Source organism: Falco peregrinus, chromosome 15 (assembly GCF_023634155.1).
Source record: "Falco peregrinus isolate bFalPer1 chromosome 15, bFalPer1.pri, whole genome shotgun sequence".
Taxonomy (NCBI): domain Eukaryota; kingdom Metazoa; phylum Chordata; class Aves; order Falconiformes; family Falconidae; genus Falco; species Falco peregrinus.
This window is the reverse complement of record NC_073735.1, coordinates 3,109,847-3,130,029: the sequence shown is the minus strand read 5'-3', so window position 1 is coordinate 3,130,029 and position 20,183 is coordinate 3,109,847. Positions and strand designations below refer to the sequence as shown.

Genomic DNA, 20,183 nt, shown 5'->3' with positions numbered 1-20,183 from the left:
CCGAAACACACGCCTCTTCTCCGTACGCCTCCGACCACGCCGGCTCCGCGGGGCCGGGAGCCCTGGCCCCCCGACTCCTCTCTGCCGCAAGCCGGAGAGGGGGGGTTCGACCCCACCAGACAACAAGCCGAAATGAAGCGAGACGAAAGGATGGGACGAAAGCACGGCTACGGGGTCTGAGGTGCTGTGAAAGACTGAGAGAAAGAGGAGAAATACAGAGAGAGAGAGAGAGAAGGAAAGAAAGAAAGAAAGAAAGGAAGAAAGAGGAAGAGAAAGAAAGAGAGACGCTTTTTGCCTGGAGCAACCCTGGTACCTGGAAAACCAGCCGCTACTGTCTAGTGCAGCCACATCCCTCTTTAGGGCAGGATCTGAGCGTGCCGGCAGCCTCCCGATCTCCGCTGGGGTTAGTTTATTTTTATTTTTCCTCCTCTCCTGACATGCTGCTGGTGTGGCTAAGTCCTTGATCTCTCCCTGCCCGCGTCCTGGGGCTGCAGCATCCCTTTTGCAGGTGGGGCGGTGACCATGATAGCTGTTTCTGTCATGCATTAAAGCTCTCTAGACTCCGCGGGAAGGAAGAGGAGGAAGACAGAGGCGCGGCGGCGGCGGCCCTAACGTTCGAAGAAAGCCAAGAGCCAGCAGCTAGAAGAGGAAACAACTGCCAGTGACACCAGGACACTTACCTACGCGAGCCGGGAGCCAGGCCTTTGCACGCCTGGTAGACGGCCCATAGCCCGAGTCATGGCGCTCTCAGGCTCCCAAGGGAGCAGCCGGGGAGGAGGCAAGCGTGCCACCGGCACCGGGATGATCGCCTGCCTAAAACCCAGCTCTCCAGGGCAGCGGCCATGCAACCCGCGCCCGCGGCACCAGCCTCTTCCTAGCAAAGCCCGCGGGATTCCGTCTCCAAAAGGGATGCTGCAGCGTGCCCAGAGAGACCCTAAGAGTTGGGATGGCGATGGCGGGGAGGGAGTCAGAGGGAGCAGGTGAGGCAGGGTGGGGGAAGCCGGGGAGGGGGCCGGGGGGGGCACCATGGGGCTCACGCACTTACCCCGTGGCGGCTACCGTGGTGGATGTCGGCTCTGGTTGGAGAATCTCCTCGCCGGCCCTCCTTGGAGAAGGGATGTCTCCGAAAACATCCATGGTGTCCACGGGCAGGGAGGAGCCCTGGGAGCCGGAGAAGCCAGTGGCCAGGGAGGCGAAGGTGGCGGTAGGTCGGTAGCTGGGGCTGCCCCCCTGGCTGCTCGGCGCGGGGGATCCCGTCGACGGCGTGGACTTGCGGGAGAAGCTGACCGCCGCGGGGGGCTGCAGGGTGATCTCCGACACCTCCGCCTGCTGGATGATGCCCGGCCGGGGCCGGGCACGGGCGGGTCAGCTCCGGGGAGCTGTTGCGGGAGCTGAGGGGGCTTTGGGTCAGAGGAGAAAGCCTCGAAGGTTGTAGCACCACCTGATGTAAACTGGGCTCAGCCCTCCTGACCTGCCGAGGGCTGGGCCGAGGTCGGGGTTGGGGCTCGTACCACCTGGTGTCCAGGCTGAATGTGCTTGTGCCGCTGGGGCCGACGGGCTCGGACGGTTCGTGGTAAGGCAACACGGGTATGCCCATACCTTGGCTGGTATGTCTTAGCTGCCCTTGACATCCCATGGGTTGCATAGGTTTGTCCTGCCACTTGGTGGTGGTGGGCACAGAGGGTTGGCCCCTGCCGGGTGACTTGCCGGTCCAGCTCTTTGGTGCCTCCAGGGGCAAGATGCCCGGGTAGGACGCGGGGACCACCTGGAGGGAGGTGGGGGGTGGCCCTCGAGGAAGGCAGCCGGTGGGCTGGGTGCCCTCGGCCGCCTCGCAGGGCTGGAGCTGGTGGGGGAACGGCGCGGGGGCCAGCTCCAGGCTGCCGAAGGGGAACTCGGCCCTGCCCCAGGGCTCGGGGGACCGGCCCCCCGTGGGGGTCTGGGCCAGGGGCAGCGTGCTGTTGGAGGCGTTCTCCCCGTTCTCCTCGGGGATGGTGGGGTGTCCAAAGGGCCCCTCGGGGGGGCAGCGGTGGGGAGGACATGACTGAGCTCAGCGGGCTGACTTCTGGCATGTAGAAGGGCGGTGGGTCCACCTCCCCGGGGCTGCTGCTGCTGAGGTAACCGTAAAACTGGTGGTGGAAAGCCCGGGGGGCCGGCGGGCGGGCCTGGCCGGTGGCCTGCAGGGTGCCGGGACCCTCCAGCGCCCGGTGGAACCGGGGGCTGTATGCTGGTGGCTGAAGGTAGGACTCCTGGCTGGAGGAGAGAGGGGTGAGCTGGGCTTTCAGGGCGGTGACGGAGGTGGGGACGACGGGGTCGTCATTCTCCTCGTCCGACTGCCTGAACTCGGGGTACATGTCAGTCTCCTCCACGAAGGGGAAGCCCTCGATCCGCCGCGTCTTCAGGGAGGGCTCCATCTCCGCCGGGTCCATGACAAAGCGGCCATCCGGCCCGCGGCTGATGAGCTCGATGGGGGTGGTGGCCTCAGCTTCGGCCTCCGCCTTGGAGACGCTGTACTTCTTGCTGCTGATGGCTCGCTTGGTCTTCTTGTAAAGGGAGAGTTCCTTCTCCTTGGTGGGGCTCAGCATCCGCTTGGCCTGCGGGCCCTGGTCGTCAGAGGACTCCGAGGGTGGACGGAGCGTGCGGATGCTCTCAGGACTCACCTTGCCGGAAGACAACCTAGACCACAGGGGAGAAAAACCGAGAGAGTCACCCAGGGGAGGAAAGGAAATCTCGCCCAGAAGAACCACCGGCCGGATCCGGAAAACAAAGCACTACCAGCTCTCAAAAGAAGAACCACCGGGAGAAATTTGCGGAGGCTAACCAGGACAGCAGAGCCTTGCCCAGCCGTGGCACAGGCCAGAGGACCAGCAGCAGCGCACATCATCCCCACTCCTCGGAAGCGGAGCTTGGCACACTTGGCATCCCCCCCGGGGCAGGCAGCTCACGCCAACACCTTGGAACAAGTTCCACCAACGCCTCACAACAAGCTCCGCAGCCCCAGCAGGACAAAAGACAGATCCAGAGCTCACTTCCAACTCCTTCAAAAGGTTTCCTACATTCACCTGAGCTATCCAGACCCAGGAAAGCCCCCGAGAGGAGGGATGTCAGGCAAACGTCCCCTCCTGCAGAACTCCGCATCTCACTTGGAGACACTGACAGATCCATTCCAGACCAACTTTTTCCCCCATTCTCAACACTCAAGGCTGAGAGCCTCAAAAGGCAGACAGCATCGAAAAGTTCACTCATCCCTATCCAGAAAGCTCCGGACAGACAGCACCGAAAAGGAAAAAGTAGCAGATCCAACAGAGACAGCGCAGGCATGGTTATCTCAGTGCAATGGACGAACCGAAAAAAAAGCAAAGATTAAAGATCCACCAGCACTGGGACATCTTACAACAGTCGAGGAGCCAAAGCACGAGGCATCCGCATGTCAGACCCTCACGCTCACATCGGGAAGGTGCCCCGCTGTAGCAGCTACACATGGTTTTGATGGGCTCTGCAAGGAGCTGCGGCTACTCCAGCACCACGAGCCACTACCTTTGGGCACATGTGGAAAGAGGCTTCAGCGGGGCACTCTCCGTGGGGAAAGAAAAGATACAGGTGTAAGATTCTCTGAATTTCCCCAAGAAAAGAGCCAGAGAACGACTCAAAAACTACACCGAGTTTGCACACAGGACTCCACAGGCAGCAGGCTAGCCCTTCTCCTAAGGAGCCCCTTCAAGCTGGGGGTGTAATTGAGTTCCAACAGTCAACTCCAGCTTTGGTCAACGTTCACAGATCCAGCGGGGTCATCTCTTAGCTTACGGTCTGCTGTGTTTTTTTCCTGCTGCTTTCTGCTCCAAAGCCCATTGGCCTCTTGTGAACTGTTGTGTTCCCTCAGGTTCAGGGAACGCCCCAAACAACTCATCAGAAGCAACCAAACAAGGTCAGACTTTTCCATTTGAGTCTTGCAACAACTGTAAGGAAGGTGGCACCTTGAAGACCCACAGCTTGGTGCTGCATCTAAGACAGATACTTACGGGGACTCCAAACTCTTCCTGCAGTGGGTTATCGAGAGAGGAGGGTCTGGAAGAGAATAAAAAGGGGAAAGAAGAGAAAACGCTAAGGAGGCGCAACACGACAGAGACAAGACAAACAACATCAAGACCACAAAAGACACTCAACAAGAAGCCAAGGTTTCATTGCTCCAGTGCTTTAATGGTTGCTGACAACAAACAGCTCCCGTCACAGGGTCCTGGCCATCCTGCTGCCGCAGCCTCGCAGGCTGGAGGAGAAGGAGCCGATTCCCCTGCCCTCTCCAGCTCCCCGGCCGCCCTTCTCCCTACCGGCCGCTCCGGCACGGCGGCCGCAGTCCCAGCTTTCAGTGAGCAGAGCGGCAGGGTCTCCTTTGCGGGGCTCTTCTCTAGCCTAGGGCGGCCGTCGGGCACTGCCCGCCGCGGGCTGGGCGGAAAGCAGCTGGGGAGCCCAGCTCCGGGGGGACCTCGAGGAGACAAGCGGTCCCCCGCATCTCTGGCCCAGAGGACACCCCAGCCCTAAGCCCCCAGCTCTAGGAGTTATCACCACGCCAGAGCGCTCCCTCGGAAATCCCAGGCTAGTTTCTCTGTCGCCTCGTCACCCACCCTGCCTCTCCCGCTCCCGACCACGGGCGCTTTCAGGCACAGCCGAGGGATGAAGTCAGGGCTTCACCTGAGGACGCGCACGGACGGAAGAAGAGACAGACAGGGAAGAAGGTTACCACCACAACACAACCAGGGGAGAGAAACGAGGAGGAAGCGGGAGGGAGGAAGGAAGCACACGGGGGATGGGCTCACCTTTCTTGCGCTTGAGCTTGCGTTTGCGTTGCTTGTTGACGAAGCAGGCGGCGAGTGTGCTGAAGAGGATGGCGGCAGCCAGGAAGCAGATGGTGGCAACGATGCCAGCCAGCACTGGGCGGGCTAGACCCTCGTCCGTCAGGTCAGGCTGAGGGAATACGTCTGGGGGGGGAAAAGCCCAACAATTAGGTGTTACGAATATACTCCTGCCTGCTGCCACCCCCAGGGACCTACGACAGTGTGCAGGCCACTGGTACTAGGAACAATAATCGCTAAGTAAAGGGTCTGCCTTCAGCCCAGCCCACCCAGGGAGAGCAGTCAGCGCAGCTGCAGGCCACTGCCAAGGGATTTAGCAACCTCATACCACATAAACCTTTTGGCCTTCGCTGCTGGACACCCAGGGAAGAAGCTTCCAAGCCACAGGAATACACATTTATATCTACGTGCACACAACTGCACCAAACCTGCAGTTATCTCCTGGCCAAACAACCCCCTGCAGCAGCACAAGGTATTTTGCCCTGTTTGTCCACGCTTCCTTCCAGCTTTGCAATGAAAAGTGGGCTCCAGACCCTCACAACACCTAACCATGAGCCCATCTGAACCGCCAGCAGAATTCTGCTGCGGCCATTTGCAGATGCCAACCCTGCCCACCGCAGGGCTCCTGCCCTGCATCCGTACGCCCCATCAGCACCCATTCACCTGCCGGGATCCCCAGCCTTCAGCCTGCGAGGGCACAGCTGCCCGGGGTAGGGGCACATGCCCTGTGGGTGCTGCCAAACCCCATCAGAAAAATGGTGCGAGAGGAGCAAGGGCCGGCAAGTAGGCAGGCAGGCAAGCAGGCAGGCAGGCAGGCAAGCAGGCTCTCAGCACCGTGCTGGCACCACGTGGGGGCAGAGAGAGACCGCTGCATTCCTGCGCACAGCCGCGCTGGGTGGCTCCTCAGCTCTTCCACGAGGGCATCAACGAGAGCATCAACGCAAGGTTCCCCGCATCCCCATCTCCTCCTGCCACCCTCACCTTCCCCATCGCAATCACCTACCCTCCCCTGTCCCTTCCCCAAGGAGCATCCCTCCAAGCACCCAGGGTGCAGGGTACTGCAGCGTGTTGCAGTCTCCTGTTGCAAAGCTTTTTTTTTCCTCCTTAGACTCTGCACTGCAGCGCTACGTTTCCCTCTCTGCACCTTTCATTCCCATTTCCAGGCTGCGCAGTGCCTGGTCCGAGCTTTGCTCTCCAGGCACCCTGCAGAGCCAAGATCCGCTGCCACTCTGCACCAGCAGACGCCCGACAAAACTGCGCTCGGCAGGAAGGACTAAATAGGGCGGTTTGTCCTCGCCGGCTCCGAGTGCTGCTGGTCTGTTTGCATCGGGAGGCAGCACAGGGTTAGCAACGTGCCCAGGACACTGATCACAACTGCGCACCCATCAGCCCAGACCACAATCCGAGCGCTTCGGGCAAAAGCACAAAACCAGCCACCACTGTCATAAGCAAGCACTGATGCATGACTCCAGCACCAGCTCAAGCACCTGCAGAAGCAGAGATGCTCCCACAGCTGGGAGTAGAAGGAGCCACCCCTTACCTGTACTGGACACGCCAGCAACGTTGCTGGGTTCGCTGATGAGATCCTGCATGACTGCCAGGACCCGGAACTCATACCAGGTGTCCTGAAACACCAAGCACACCGGTCAGGACCCTCACTGCAGCCCAGCATCCTGAAGACCCCAGCACGGGGACTGAGCCACCCCAAAAGCTTCCCCAGGGCTGCAGCAGATGCTGCAACACCAGAGGTATGGCATGGGCAGGCCCTGCTTACCTGGGACAAGTCCTTGGCAAAAAACTCGCTCTCAGTCCCCAGGATGCCATCGTCCAAGATCTCCCACCTCTCCGCGACGCGGAACTCCATGATGTAGCGGTCGATGGGGAAGCTGTGGTTAGCGGGAGGAAGCCACGACAAGAGGACGCCTTGCTGTGTCCGGTTGGCTGTTAGGCACCTCGGTGGGGTAACCAACACCAGAGGCTCTGGAGTTGTTACAGGGAATGCTGGAGACAAAGCAGATGGGACAGGGACACCTTTGAGACGCAGCAGGGGGGAGTGCAGAGGACGCTCTCCCCACGTGTGCCCCATCAGCGGCAGATGGACCACCGCAGCGACGGCGGATCCCACCTTCCAGGAGTTTAGAGGACATCTCGGGCACGTGCTTTCTTATCTCAGAGATATGAAAGTGGCCTTCCAAAAAGCAGGGGACTAACGATGGCGTGGCTCCAGGAAAAGGGGCACAGCATTACAAAACCTCCTGCTTCCTCCCACCTCCGCCTGAGACAGCTCCCAGGCAGGCACCAGCGCAAGGCCCTTTGTGATAGCTCCCACTCGGAGCTGCACGCAACTGATTTTGTGCTCTATTAATACCTCCTGACCCCAGCTGAACTTAAGGAAGATCTGAAAGGTGACTGGTACAGTACAGCTCTCCCACGCCGTCTCTGAGGACAAGCTTTCAGGAGCTTCATGCATCCAGCAAAGTCTACGCACTTCATCCAGGACCCTCCACAAACTACCTCCAGAAACTACTGCTGCTGATCACCATCCCTGTCCCCAGCAGACAGGGCACACGGACCAAGGCAAAGGGCCATCCTCTCCCCAGACCTCCTGAATCCCTTCCCACTCCTCCTCTTGTGCCCGTGGAGGACCCACCTAGAGTGTTCACAGTGACCACCTCACTGAAGGAGCTGGTACCCAGCTTGTTTTGAGCCAAGACACTGAACTGGTATGCAGTCTCTGGTTCCAAGGTATCCACCAGTAGCCAACTGGAACCAGCTGGCACAGGGAGAGACAGCCAGTCGTGGGGGCCAAACTGGGCTCTCTTCATCCTGCCAAGAGAGAAGGGAGTGCCCTCAGGGAAGGTGCTTTTGACAGGGAGGACAAAGAGGCAGCATTAACTTCTCAAGTGAAAATGGAGCTTTCCTGAGCAATGGTTTGGTTTGAGAGCAGCGATGTGTATGGACGTGGGGCAGCCACTCGCCACCCAAGAGCTGACTCGGGGATGGCGCACACGAGGACTGCCAGGCACGGGGCAACATCCCGTTGTGCCGCACCAGCATTCCGCGGCTCATACCGACACTGCCACCAGCCCTCTCCCTCCGCCGTGCACCACCGGCACCGTCCGAGCAGGGTCAGGGATGAAAGCAGTGCCAACAGCCCCACTCTGAGGTTATCTCCGACAAATTTCTATGGGCAAAATTGGAAGCTGGTGCGTTTTTACTCTAGTGAGTGCTGAAAAGGGGATGGCTGGAGCAGGAGATGGCCCCGTTCCCATTCATACCTCGACAGCTCCCGAGCCAGAGCCAAGTTTTCCCTCAGCCGTAGCCCTGTGCATGCAATCCCACAAGAGACATTTACCTAAATCACCATTTTTGCCATATTTGCAGAAGTCAGGGGCTGACAGCACAGCCCAGGGCAGAACTCGGAGTTTGGCAGCACAGCAGAGGCACTAGCAGGGAGCACAGGACAAGCCTCCTTGCGGGGGTCTAACCCACCAACCCAGGGCAAAAAAACCACTCCCAGTGCCTTCCCAGCATGATCCCAGCACACGCGAGCGTGCAGCCACCTCCACCGGCCATAACCCCACCCGGAAGCAAGAGCCCCACACCCCGAAGTAGCATCACCACGCTGCAATGATACTGCAAGTATCTGCGCTCGTGTTAGAGAGATGCTCTCGGGAGTCCCAGCCCTTGGCTGCAGGTTTCAGCAGTGTCCGCGGAGGATTTGGGAAGGATTACTGCAGACGGTCTGTTCTGCATAGGTAAGTGGGCATATCTATAGCCACCGGCATCCAGCCAGGTAAATCCACCGAGTAGGAAGTAAAAGATGGAGCGAAGACAAATAATGCCGCTGTAAAGGGAGCAAAATGTGAGGCAGGAGAAGCAGCAGCAAGCTATGGAAAGGAGCGAGTTGGTGGAGAGCCATGTGCGTGCAGCGTGCCTCCACCAAACGAGCGGCTGAGGGCAGGAAAGCCAGTGTCGCCCAGCTCTGGCTGGGACTACAGCTCCCAGGATCCCCCACCGATGCAGCAGAGGCATGGAGGGGAGCAGCTCATTGCCCCTGAGCAGGTTTCGCTGCAGCATTCAACACCACCACCTTTGCATCCCTTCTCCCCAGTGCTGCAGCGGGCAGGCACGCACGGCAAGGGGCTGAGGGTGGGGAGAGCAGAGGGGAAATGCAACCCTAAATCGCTGCCGGAGATGGGAGACCATGTAGGCAGGCAGGATGCTGTGGTGGCCCTGGCCATCCCTGGGGAGTGGGGTTTGCATTTCCAGCATCAACAACCACGGAAGCGGGAGGAGAGCGTGATCTCCACAGGAGGTGAAGCCATGTTTTGCTTCAGCATCCCATAGCCACAGCAGGGAGGAAAACACACAGCTGGCCAGCTCTCCGGGTGGTACTAGGTGACCCAGCATCGTCCCAGGGAGCAGCACAGCCAACAATCAGGGCAAGACGGGTCTCTCCCTATGCCAGGTCCCCACAGCACCCTGCAAATTCCCTGCGGCAAGCGTGGTGCAATTCCCGTGCTGGCTGCTCTCCCCAGTGCGGGCTCTGGAAGAGCCTCGAGGAGGCAGGAACCTGGCAGCAGGTTGCAGAGCAAGAGCTGCAGCAGCTGCCACCTCTCTCCAAGGTGAGCCACATCCCCGGAGAGGTTTAACCACTCCCTCCCAAGGATGAGGATGCTTTCATCAGAGCAAGGTCTGCACCGCTCCGCACTCCCTCCATCCCTCCTCCTTTCCATCTCTCAGCACAGCAGAAATCATTACAGGCAGCATCTACCCTATCTCCATTCTATCAGCAGTCTCCATCAGGGCAAAGCGAGGCAAGGAAGGAAAGGGAGAGCGAAAAGAAAGGCTGAAGAACACCAGCCCAGGTCTGGGAAGGGGAGGCAGTGTCCCTTCCACGTTTCCAAGGGCTCTTCAGAAGACAAAGCAAGTGCAGAGCACAGAGCAAACCCCAACCTCGCTGCAGTGATGTTTCACCCTCCCGTGCCCGGGGAAAGCCAGCAGGGCCCAGCCCAGCCCCGTGATGGGAGGGCAGGATGCACCCACTGGCTTTGGGTACCGGGTAGCGTGGGCTGGCAGAGGAGCGACGATGGGAACAGCCTCACGAGGCTCAAACCCAGCCAGCATCTCACAGTGGCTGGCTGAGAACTCAGCTGGGATTTAACCTCCTCCAGGGAGCCACAGAGCAAGGAGAGATCATTTCTGCTTAGTCACAGCTCTTCCAGGACGCACTCTACAAAGGTTGCATTTTCCAGCCTCTCCCTGGCTGTTAAGCTCCATAAACAGTTTATCTTGAAATTAGATGCCAGAGGCAAAGTTACATGAATGCAAAGTATCTCCCTTGTACCATAAGCAGCATAAAACCTGCTGGGGCAGACAGAGGTACTGGCTAGCAAGGAAGGGAGAGGAGACACAGGAACTACGTGATCCCACCACCACCCACCTCTCCAAAGCACCAAAGAGGAGCTCAGCCCTGTGATGCCCAGGGACACAGAGCCGGGCACGCCACCCTCCCCCCCCCTCCTCCCCCCCCAGCTGCTCGAAGCTCGGATCGGCTAGGAAGGAAAAGAAGCAGAGAGCAAAGCATGCCGGGATGACTCACAGAGGGCCGTACCAAACTGAGAAAGTCTGCTCGTATCCACCGTCGTAGCCGGGCTCCCAGGAGACGTTGGCTGAGGTCATGGCGACCACAACGTGCACGCTGGTCGGAGCGTGAGGGCTCGTGCCTGCAGGGAGAGAGGGGACGGGTTCAAGGAGAGCAAGACCACATGGCTGGCCAGCACAAGCAAGGGGGCTGGAAGGGGGCTGCTCCCAGCGAGGAGTCATGGGGACCAGCCAAAGGCCACTGGGAATTTCTGCTAGGAACAGCTGTGCCCACGGGGGGCCAGAACAACAGCGCAGAAAAAGGCAGCTCCACCTGTAAATAATACTTAAAGCAGACATTGCTCTTGACGCGAAGCATCCCCATCTCCTGCCTCGCCTGGGGGACTTTGACCCAGACTCCCACCACCGGCCGTCCCCCAGGACCCGTCCCCTGCCCGTACCTACGACGGTAAGGTGGGTGCTGGCAGTAATGCTTGCGACAACGTTGGTGGCGACGCACTCCCACTCGCCGTGGTCGTCCTTGCCGAGGGAGCGGATCTGCAAGGTGCCACCGGGCAGCGTGTTGTGCTTGCTCCTGCTGGGCTTCCCTACCTTGGGCAAGGAACGGGGGGAGCCGGGCAAAGAGAGAAAAAACACGACTCAGAAGCAGTTTGCGGGGCAGGGCGAGGTGGCAGTGGGGTCACTAAGCTACCTGCGCGGGCCAGGGGACACCGCCGGCCACCGGCAAGGGGTCTGGTCTCTCCGGTCGCGGCAAGGCAGCCGGTTCCCCCATTTTCGAGAGGACCTGGCAGGGCAACGTGAGAGGCATGCGTCAGGGAGGCTGGCGCTCAGCACTCACACCCAAGCGGCAAACCCCACGGCACTCGCACAGACACCGAGCCCTGCTCAACCTCCAGCATCCAAAGCTGAAACCGCTGCAGAGGAAGGTGCTCACCGGCCGTCCCCAGCACCCTCCCAGGCACTGCCTGCCCCAGGAGATGCCCAAACTGCCCCTCAGCCAGAGGCAGAGGAAAGGCAGGACCCTCCACGTCAGTGGTTTGGGCAGCAAGGGCCCCACAGGGATGCGGGAGGATGGCGTGTGTGGAGGTGTCCGGGAGCTCTCAAGCCGAGTGGAAAGATGGATCTTGTAACAACTCATGTCTACACCCATCGGCCAAAGTTGCGCAAATCCCACGTTGTCCCAAGTCCTCTCCAGCTGTTCTTCACACAGGGGTCTCCGGTGATCAACACCGGGACCCACCGTTCGATGTCATGCAGGACGAGCAGAGGAGCGGACAGGCACAGAGGCTTAACCGTGCCAAGCCCAAGTCTTCAGGAGTCCTTCAAGAGACTGGTCAGCACTGGTGGGCCAACGGGAAGCGAGGGACCTTGCTTCTGCCACTGGGAAACTGAGCCCAGCCCAAGCCATCCCTGACTAGTCAGGGTGGGGATAAGCCCAGAGTCACGACATGACGAGGATCGCCAGAAGGCACAAGAGGAGTTGAAAAGAAACCTGAATAAGAATGGTGAAGGGTGGGGGAAGAAAAATAAGATGGAGAAAAAGACTAAACAGCCAACAGGTTTTAGGTAGGTCACCTGCAATCTAGGTGAGTCATGGTCCTCCCCGTGCTGGTAAAAGGAACTCAAAGAGATCCAGCATCTCGCACCACAAAGACCGAGGACGGTGCCCACTGGGCAGCACAGGGTCCCTGCTCACCCTCAGGAGCCCTAAGAAGGGGATGGGGGGCGTGGGGAGAAGATCCTGACAGGGGGACAAAAAGCCCAGGAGGTCCCCTGCGCAGTGGCTTTCCTATGGGAGCAGTGAAGGTGGGAAGCCAAGGGAAGGCTGCAGGAAGACTGGAAAGCCCTTACTGCTCCCAGGCTGTGCCACCACGCCGGGTCCTACCCCGCTCTACAGAGGGACAGCCTGAAGTCACCATGTCCAGTCCAGCATCATTAAAACAGCTTCTTCCCAAGGTCTTCAAAGCCACGGGGCAGCAAAGCAGCTGCTGACTAGTCCAGCCCCTCGCTGAAACACAGCCAGGAGACCCCCCTGACACACTCTGGTGGCACGTCCATTCCCACCGCGGGAGGTCCGCGGCACCAGAATGGCATCGCCGGGGCTGCCGTGTCCTGCCGGTGACCACCTCGCAGGCAGGCAAGGAGGGAGGGTGTCCTGTGGGCAGCGCTGGCAAGGAAGAGGTGGGGGGCCAGGGCAGGGGCAGCGCTCAGCTTTGCGGATGCTGCCGTGACGGTTTCACGGGATTAAAGTAGTCAGTGGCCACAAGCCGGGTTTCCCCCACCCACCTGCGGGACAGGACGGCAGTGGCTCAGCCCAAAGCGAAGCAGCTGTACCTGCAGTTTGTTCTTACCGGGACAGAGTGTGGCTTCTCTGTCTGCAATATTCACCAAAAGCCAAAGGCACTGCAGATTTGTCTGGCAGGCCGGGTACCTTTCTCCAGGCGATGATGGGAAAGGGGTCTCCGGCAGCAGCGCAAGGAATCAACAGCTCCCTCCCTGCCTCCTGTCTGTACTCCCAGCCTGGTAGCACCGTGAAATAGGGGGGGTCCTGCAGCCAAGGGAAAAGGCAAGGAGGGTCAACCCATGCCAAGTCTCCCCGCGCGCAAGCGGCAGCCCCACCACCAAAAGCAGCCCCTCTCCAAAACAAATCACCGGTCGGGGTAAGGTTGAGGCATGGCAAGGAAAGCCGTGGCGGAAAGCGTGCACTAAGGAGGCTCTACAGCACACCAAACCACACCATACAGCCAGAGGGAAGTGTTCTCCAAAGAGCCACTACACTAGAGCATCTTACTTCAGTTTTAAGGAGGTAAACAGGAAAAAAACCCACCCACGTGACACCAGACATCAACCTGATTTCATTGACTCCGCAGCCGCCTTAGCAGATACGTGTGTCTACGATATACAAAGCATTATCATGTAAACCTCAGCCAGACACCATGAATCACCGCCGCTCACAAGCACAGGACTTTTTGTTCCAGGAAGGGAGAGGCAGCAGCTCCCACCACAGCCACACCGGGAACTGCACTGGGAGCCCAGCGTGCCTCGGGCTCCGCACACTGCAAGAGCACACGGAGCATCTCTAGAGCTCACATCATCCATTTATTAAAACCCTCTGTGAACCCAAGCCCGGGCCAGCAGGGCTAAGCCTTTCGACGGCAAAAACGCCATCCCAGGGACATGTTTCCTCAAACTGCCCTGGTCCAGCACTACCATAGCCTTATACTCATCATACACTGGCTGCGGGCCCAGCCTGTGCCAAAACCCGTGCTGCTGCTCCAGCAGGATCCTTCCCCTGTGCCAGGCAGGGTGCACTCAGGGTTTGCCTGTCCTGGTGGGAAGCACACCGCTGACCACAGCCCAGATGCACCTTCACACTCAACCTCTGCGAGTCGCCTTCAAGGATGCTCACGAGGGCCTGCGTTCACTTTGCTCAGCACAAGTAAGAGAGATGAGGCTCAGAGCAAAAGGTGACAGGTCCTTACTAAGGTCAGTAACGTTGGTGGGAAACTGGACAACTCTGGGGGCACGGAGCCCTTCCTGAGCTCTTTGCATAGAGAAGCGCTCAGAAAAGCAAAGTAAAACCTGAATTTCTGCACAGAGTTAACCACCAAATAAGCAGCACGGGGAAAAAGAAGAAAAAAACCCCATCCCTTCATCCACCCCTGCAGCGCTGTGCTGAACAGGCAGGCAGGGTGAGCGACATGCACGCTGCAAAAACCGTGTTCAAAAAAGCCCATCTACAGCGCGAGATACCTCTGCAAAGCGCACACGCATTCACACCGCCTGGCCTGGGACTCCAGCACCCCGCACAGCCCCGGGAGCTCCTCCTGGCACCAGAGGACACTACTCACTGCAAACATGCCAGCTGCAGAGCAAGGATTTTAGCAGGCAAGTTACCTTCAGTACCAGTCGGGCAGGGGGAGACTGGCCCATCGTACCCAGGGCGTTATAAGGCACACAGGTGTAAGTGCCGAGAGCATCTTCAGTTGCCTCCTCTATCCGGATCGACCCGTCTTCCAGCAGGTTCCAGCCAGAATACTGCGGCAGCGAGAACGAGAGAGCTGACTTATCCTACACCCACCACGGCTTATTATTTCCCCTTCAGCCCAGCCCCCCACCTACGTCCAGGGCGGCTGTCACATCCCCGGGAGATGCCCAAGTCGATTCCCATCCAAGCCATCTCCTCAACTGCAGGGAGAGGAAACATGGGCAAGACCAGCCCTCCCGGGAAGGGTTACCCTACCCTGCACGCACCCGGCGACGTCCAGGTTTATCTGGCTGCTGCTCTCCTCCCTGCACGCTGCCAGCCTTCCTCAAGTAGCCCAAAATATTTAACATCAGATTCTATCACGCTCCCAGTAAAACTCACCCTGGTGGCACCAGGAGACAACCTCACCCAAGGGGCTGAGGGCACCAAGGGCCAGGAACCCCCACAGCAGCAACAAGTTTTAATTCCATTTAAACCTTGGATCGTTAATATTTAAGCAAAAAAAATTTCAAATACTGAGCGTTTGCTTTAAATATTTAATGGCTAATATCCTTGCTCAGACTATCAAACCGTGATTATAGGAAGACAAGAGACTTGTTAGAAGACCCTTTTAACCATCAGGTGCCATTGGAAAAAAAACCACCAGGTCCATCAGGAGGTGACTTTAGGGGGAAGCAGGCATTAGGTCTGAGAGATGCAGACAGCGTGTCTACACGCACCCTGGGCTCCGCGCAAGAACCCGAAGCGACTGTCCACAGCTGATAAGGAAAAGCATCCTCCCGCCCATGGGACTTGGCCACTGACGGGCAGGCTGGACCTGCAGGCTGCCCGGTGATGCTCACTGGTGTTTGCAGAGGATGTGAGGGCCAAACCCCCTCCGTGCCCCCACACATCCCTCTCCAGGGGCTTCGTTACCTTCTCGATTCGCAGGGGACGTCCGTCTTTGTTCCACTTGACCAGCGTGACTGGGGGCTCTGCCTCGACCGGGCAGCGGATGTATCCGTGTATCCCGATGGGAACGTAGATGACGGGGGGCATGTTCACCACGCGGGCAGGATCTGGGAGAGCAGCAGCAGCGCATTAGCACGGGGACAGAGCCTACCTCTCCCCCACCACCTGGCTTCAGAGGACCTACATTGCTTTTCTAACGAATTCCAAACCCAGCCCCCACCCTGGCTCCCGCAGGCTGTTATCTCCAGGCTTGCTACACACAAATCCGCTGTAATACCTGGCATTTCTGGGAGGCTTTACTCATGCCCAGGTTGTTCCTACCTGGGGCTCATTAGAAGTTGCCTTTAAGAAGAAACATCAAATACAGCTGCTCCCACATCCATACCGACCTGCACCCTGCTGAAGCCCAAGCTGCTCCACCACGCTCAGCCTGCAGGACACGTGCAAGGCGCCGGCCCTGGTGGCTTTTGCACACCAGCAACGAAAACTACTTTGACTCCTCAGCTTTAAAACCCACTGAATGCAGCAACTGAGATGGGAGAATGCATCCATGGCCGAGCTGCGGCGAACCCTTTACCTCCTGTCTGTTTGTATTCGTAGCCTCATCGAGGCTGGGTCGCGTTGAGCATCAGCCACCTCCACCCTTTCCAACAGGATGCAAAAAGCTTAAAATATGTACCTAACCCCCCCCTGCGCTGCACCACCCACGCAGAGAGGCGTCTCGCAATCCTCCAGTCTAGAATGTGTCATTAACAGTGCTTCTAAGAGCTTTTTAATTAAGTGCGAGTGGGTTGGAGAGAATCTAGACTTTCTTTAATAAGCAGCTTTTTAAAAAAAAGTTACTTTTAATAAGAAGAGCGAGTATTTCTACAATCTCGTCTAGACGCCAGCAGCACGAGGTTATGGGAAAATCCTGACAGGGCTTACGCTGCATTAAGGGATGAAGGCAATTTTTTGGGGGTGCAGCATCCCTGCACTGCTGATGCAAAAGCGCAAAGCCAGGCATAAAGGTAAGGTGTTTGGGAGGAAGGGATGGAGGATGCAGAGGTGCCCTCTCCTTATTGCTTTCTGGGAGCAAAAGCAACCAAGTTTGGGAGCTCGGCTCCCTCCCTGCTGAAACGCATAAGCTCAGCCACTCCCCAAAACCGTGCGCCCCCGGCAATGGCACCGTAACCCAGATTGCCAAGTGCCGCATATGGAGCGGGCTTTGCCCCCCTCTGCTTAACTCCACCTCTTAGGAAATGTAATCAAGGGCTCTGGCAGCGCCAGAGAGGGTAATGGGATCGAGCCTTTCACTACTAGGTCACTGGCTGGGGGCCAGCCCGGCTCACTAATGACCCAGAGCCACGTTCCCGTCCGCCAGCTGCTTCGGTGGGTGGGCAGCCTCCCCCCCCCCCCCCCCCCCAGGTGTCAGTTTTGAGAAGGTTTGCTCCAGAGGAACAGGGTTTGGCAGCACAAAAGGCCAAGCACATCTCCTTGCGCTGAAGCCTTGTGGGGCCAGCTGAACAGCAGATTGTCCAAACACGGGTTTTTCCTGCCGTTAGAGCTATTTTTAACAGCTATCAGCCTTGACAAGTGGTCCTGGATTAGCGGCAGGGCAGATGTAACGGCCTGAGGCTGCAGCTTTCCCAAGCCAGGCACATCCAAGCCCTGCATCACGCCTCTGCCTGGCCACAGCCACACCGTCCCCCTGCCCTTTCATCCAGCCCCAACAGGGAAGCGATCGGACCCACCAGCCCTTCCCATCAGGGCTCCCCGCCGCCCCGGGACTTCCCACTTCCCAGCACCGGCTCTACAGGCAGCAGCTCTAAGGCAGCCTTCAAAACCCAAGTTGCGAGCCCACTCTCTTCAAGCCTGTCTTTCATTATAAAATAAAACCACCGCAGTCTTTTACAGCGGAGCAATATTGCAATTGCGAGCAGCAGCAATTGAGGCCATTACTGTCGAATGCCACACTACCCATTACCGCCTGGGGAGCCCAAGAGAACAAGCGTGGGAAGCGACACTCCTGCTACAGCCCCTTCTCCTCCGCTTGTTTAGATCAGTTACCGCCTGAAAAATTGACACGCAAAGCTACCGAGCTCACAGAAAAACCGTGCTGCGGGAACAAGCCCCCACAATAAATACCAAAAAACACAAGCAGGTAGTAGAGATGGAGAGCCCCGATCTGGTGTTTCCCTGCCCAACGCGACACAGCTGATGAGGACAGCGTGTCGGCAGCAGGGCTGGGAAGATGTCCACCTAGTCAAAACCCACTTGGACCCAAGGTGGACGCTGGTCCTGCTGGAGCGGTGCTGCCCAGGATGCTCAGGCTGTTTTGCTTTCTTGCTGCCTGCACCCTACAGGCACACGTAGGATGCTCTCAGCCCTTTGCTGAGGATGACCACATGCTCACCCAACGGCTGCTGTCCCATCAACCCGAGCCTCCCAGTATTCTAAGGGGAGCACAGAGCCTCTGGGGCTGCCTCAGAGCCAGGTATTATCAATCCCAGCCCCATCCCTCAGGATCGGGCCCCGCTGCCCACACTCACACTGCACTGTCAGGTAGGCAGAGGCAGATGGCGAGCGGCCCAGGCTGTTGCTGGGGATACAGGTGTATTTTCCAGCATCTTCTGGCTTGACACGGAAAATGATCAGCGTCCCGTCAATCAGGATTCGCACCCTCAACTTCAGGTCGCTGTGGGAGAAGAGGGGATGAGGATGACGGGGAGACGGGGGGCAATGCCCACCCTGCTGGGAGCAGGAGGAAGAGGAGGACATGCTGCCTCGTCAGCTGCAAACTTACTTCTTGAAGTAGACGTTCTCCTCCTCCCAGTACCACAGGTAGGTGAGGTTCCCGGGGTATGCCTCAGCTTGGCAGGTGAAGAGCGCATCCTGGGAGATGTTGACCGTGATGTTCTCCGGAGGGGAAACAATAAAGGGAGGTCCTGGAGGGAGGAGAGGAAAGCGTCACCCCCACCAACCAGTGCAGCTGTCCCCACAAAGGTTGCTCAGGTTCAGCTCCATCACAGCATCGTTGGCTGGGAGCTGCTGGTGGGCTCCAGGGCAGAGCTGCCCCCAGTCCCCTGGGACCACAGGGCACAGGGGCTGACCTCGAGGAGCACGGTGCGCCCCATTCTTCCCAACCCCCTCCCCTGATCTCCACGGCTTTGGAGAGGGGGTCCCGCACCCGCATCGCACAGCTCTGCTGCTCCCAGGGCACGTGATCTCATGCCTCCCTTCATCCCGAGCACTTTTCCAGGATCGCACCACCCGCGGGAAAAATCCAGGGGGAAAAGCAGCAAACTGCCGGGAGCCGGCAGCGAGCGTCCGCAGCTCGCCACAGCGGCAAAAGCAGAGCAGAGGACACCCCGTGTTCCTCTCTCCACCGGTAGCTGTTGACCTAATTAAAGATTTATTTAATAAAAGAGGGAGCAAGGAGCGGGAGGCCTGCCATGCATCACTGCGATCTGACAAGGCACTTTGTGACAGCCTCAATCTTTTGCCCGCTTCCTGAAAAAAAAAAAAAAGAGCTGCCGTCGGGGCCTGGCTGTTCATCGGCACGGCCGCTTCACCACGGTGCCCCAATTAAGTGGATTCCTCTGGCACGGGATGTGGAGCCACGGCCACGGGGCAGCCGGCACGATGCTGAGCCCGCAAGGCTTGCGGGTCACTGTGGGGGTGGCACTGTGGGGAGCCCTGCGCTCCGTGGAGTCACCCCCTCGGAGTCCCCTCGGGATGCCAGTGGCCAAGGAGGAGCCGGGCTGGAAGAGCTCACCTTGAACGAGCAGGCGCGTGGTGTGCACAGCCTCCCCCTGGATGCTGTACGCCCGGCAGGTGTAGGCACCCCTGTCCTCCCGGCTGACGGAGAGCACCGTAAGGCTCCCGTCGCTCACCTGGGGATGACAAGGGAAGACCCTGGAGCGTGGGCAGGGACCCCCAGGAGGGCTGCGCCCTAGCTCCAGCTCAGCATCCTCCCTCCCTCCCTGCTTCCCACAACGGAGAGCTGCCAGCGCTTTTAGGGCCAGATGAGAAACGGGTTTCCCCGCTCTGCAAGACTTCAGATATTAATAAACCAACACACGCGTTGCTGCTTGACGCCAAGGGGAAGGGAAAAAAATAAAATAAAATAAATAAATAACCCTCGCAATGTATTCATCTCCCGCAGAAGTGACTGGCAGGCAGCAGACTCCAAACTGCTCCTACCAAGCGCCCCGGCATCATCAGCGTTTCACAAGGAGCAGGATGCCTCGCCAGAGCATCCCCTGCTCCCAAGGGACCAGCTTCACTGCTGGGGTAGGGTACGAGGGAAGGGGAGAGCCCAGCTCCGCCACCGCCCTCCCTGCAGGGCCACCACAAAGCTGCCGGAGCGGCTCGGGGATGCAGCAGAGGAAGGATGGGCAAGGGAGAGTCACCCTCGGGGTAGCAGCACCCCCACACACAGGGAGCCCTGCTCCCAGCCAGGCTTTCCCCCCCACCTCATTCTGCCTCATCCTTCTATTTCAATTAGTAACAAATGATTCCTAATTACTCTCATTAGTGCCTGCGCCGATTCCAATGCCTGATTTACCAATTACAGCTCAGGGGGGAATCTCTGCCCAGGAGCCTCTGGGATACAAAGAGGGTCCTGGAGGCTGGGGGAGGGGAGGGGTGGGAAATCCTCCCTACCTAAACCCCCATGCCCTGCATCCATCCCTGCCCGGGGACACCGCATCCCCCGGTTCCAGCCCCCACCCCATCTCCAGGAGCCAGCACAGCAGCTGGCCCCCAGGACAAGAGTCCCCAGGGAGCAGCTCGGGTGCAGGAACAGGGCT

General features: G+C 58.7%; 1 protein-coding gene across 1 annotated transcript in view; it reads right to left on the bottom strand.

The window, feature by feature from the left end:
- IGSF9B (immunoglobulin superfamily member 9B) overlaps window positions 1-20,183 on the bottom strand; it is a 39,720-nt gene that overhangs the window by 8,308 nt on the left and 11,229 nt on the right. The window contains 17 exon segments of the mRNA XM_055819428.1: window positions 1,046-1,362; window positions 1,364-2,020; window positions 2,022-2,673; window positions 4,017-4,062; window positions 4,809-4,970; window positions 6,385-6,469; window positions 6,619-6,845; window positions 7,495-7,670; window positions 10,462-10,573; window positions 10,892-11,042; window positions 11,143-11,235; window positions 12,883-12,999; window positions 14,349-14,489; window positions 15,355-15,497; window positions 17,922-18,067; window positions 18,176-18,317; window positions 19,148-19,265. Coding sequence (XP_055675403.1) covers window positions 1,046-1,362; window positions 1,364-2,020; window positions 2,022-2,673; window positions 4,017-4,062; window positions 4,809-4,970; window positions 6,385-6,469; window positions 6,619-6,845; window positions 7,495-7,670; window positions 10,462-10,573; window positions 10,892-11,042; window positions 11,143-11,235; window positions 12,883-12,999; window positions 14,349-14,489; window positions 15,355-15,497; window positions 17,922-18,067; window positions 18,176-18,317; window positions 19,148-19,265 — 3,485 coding nt within the window.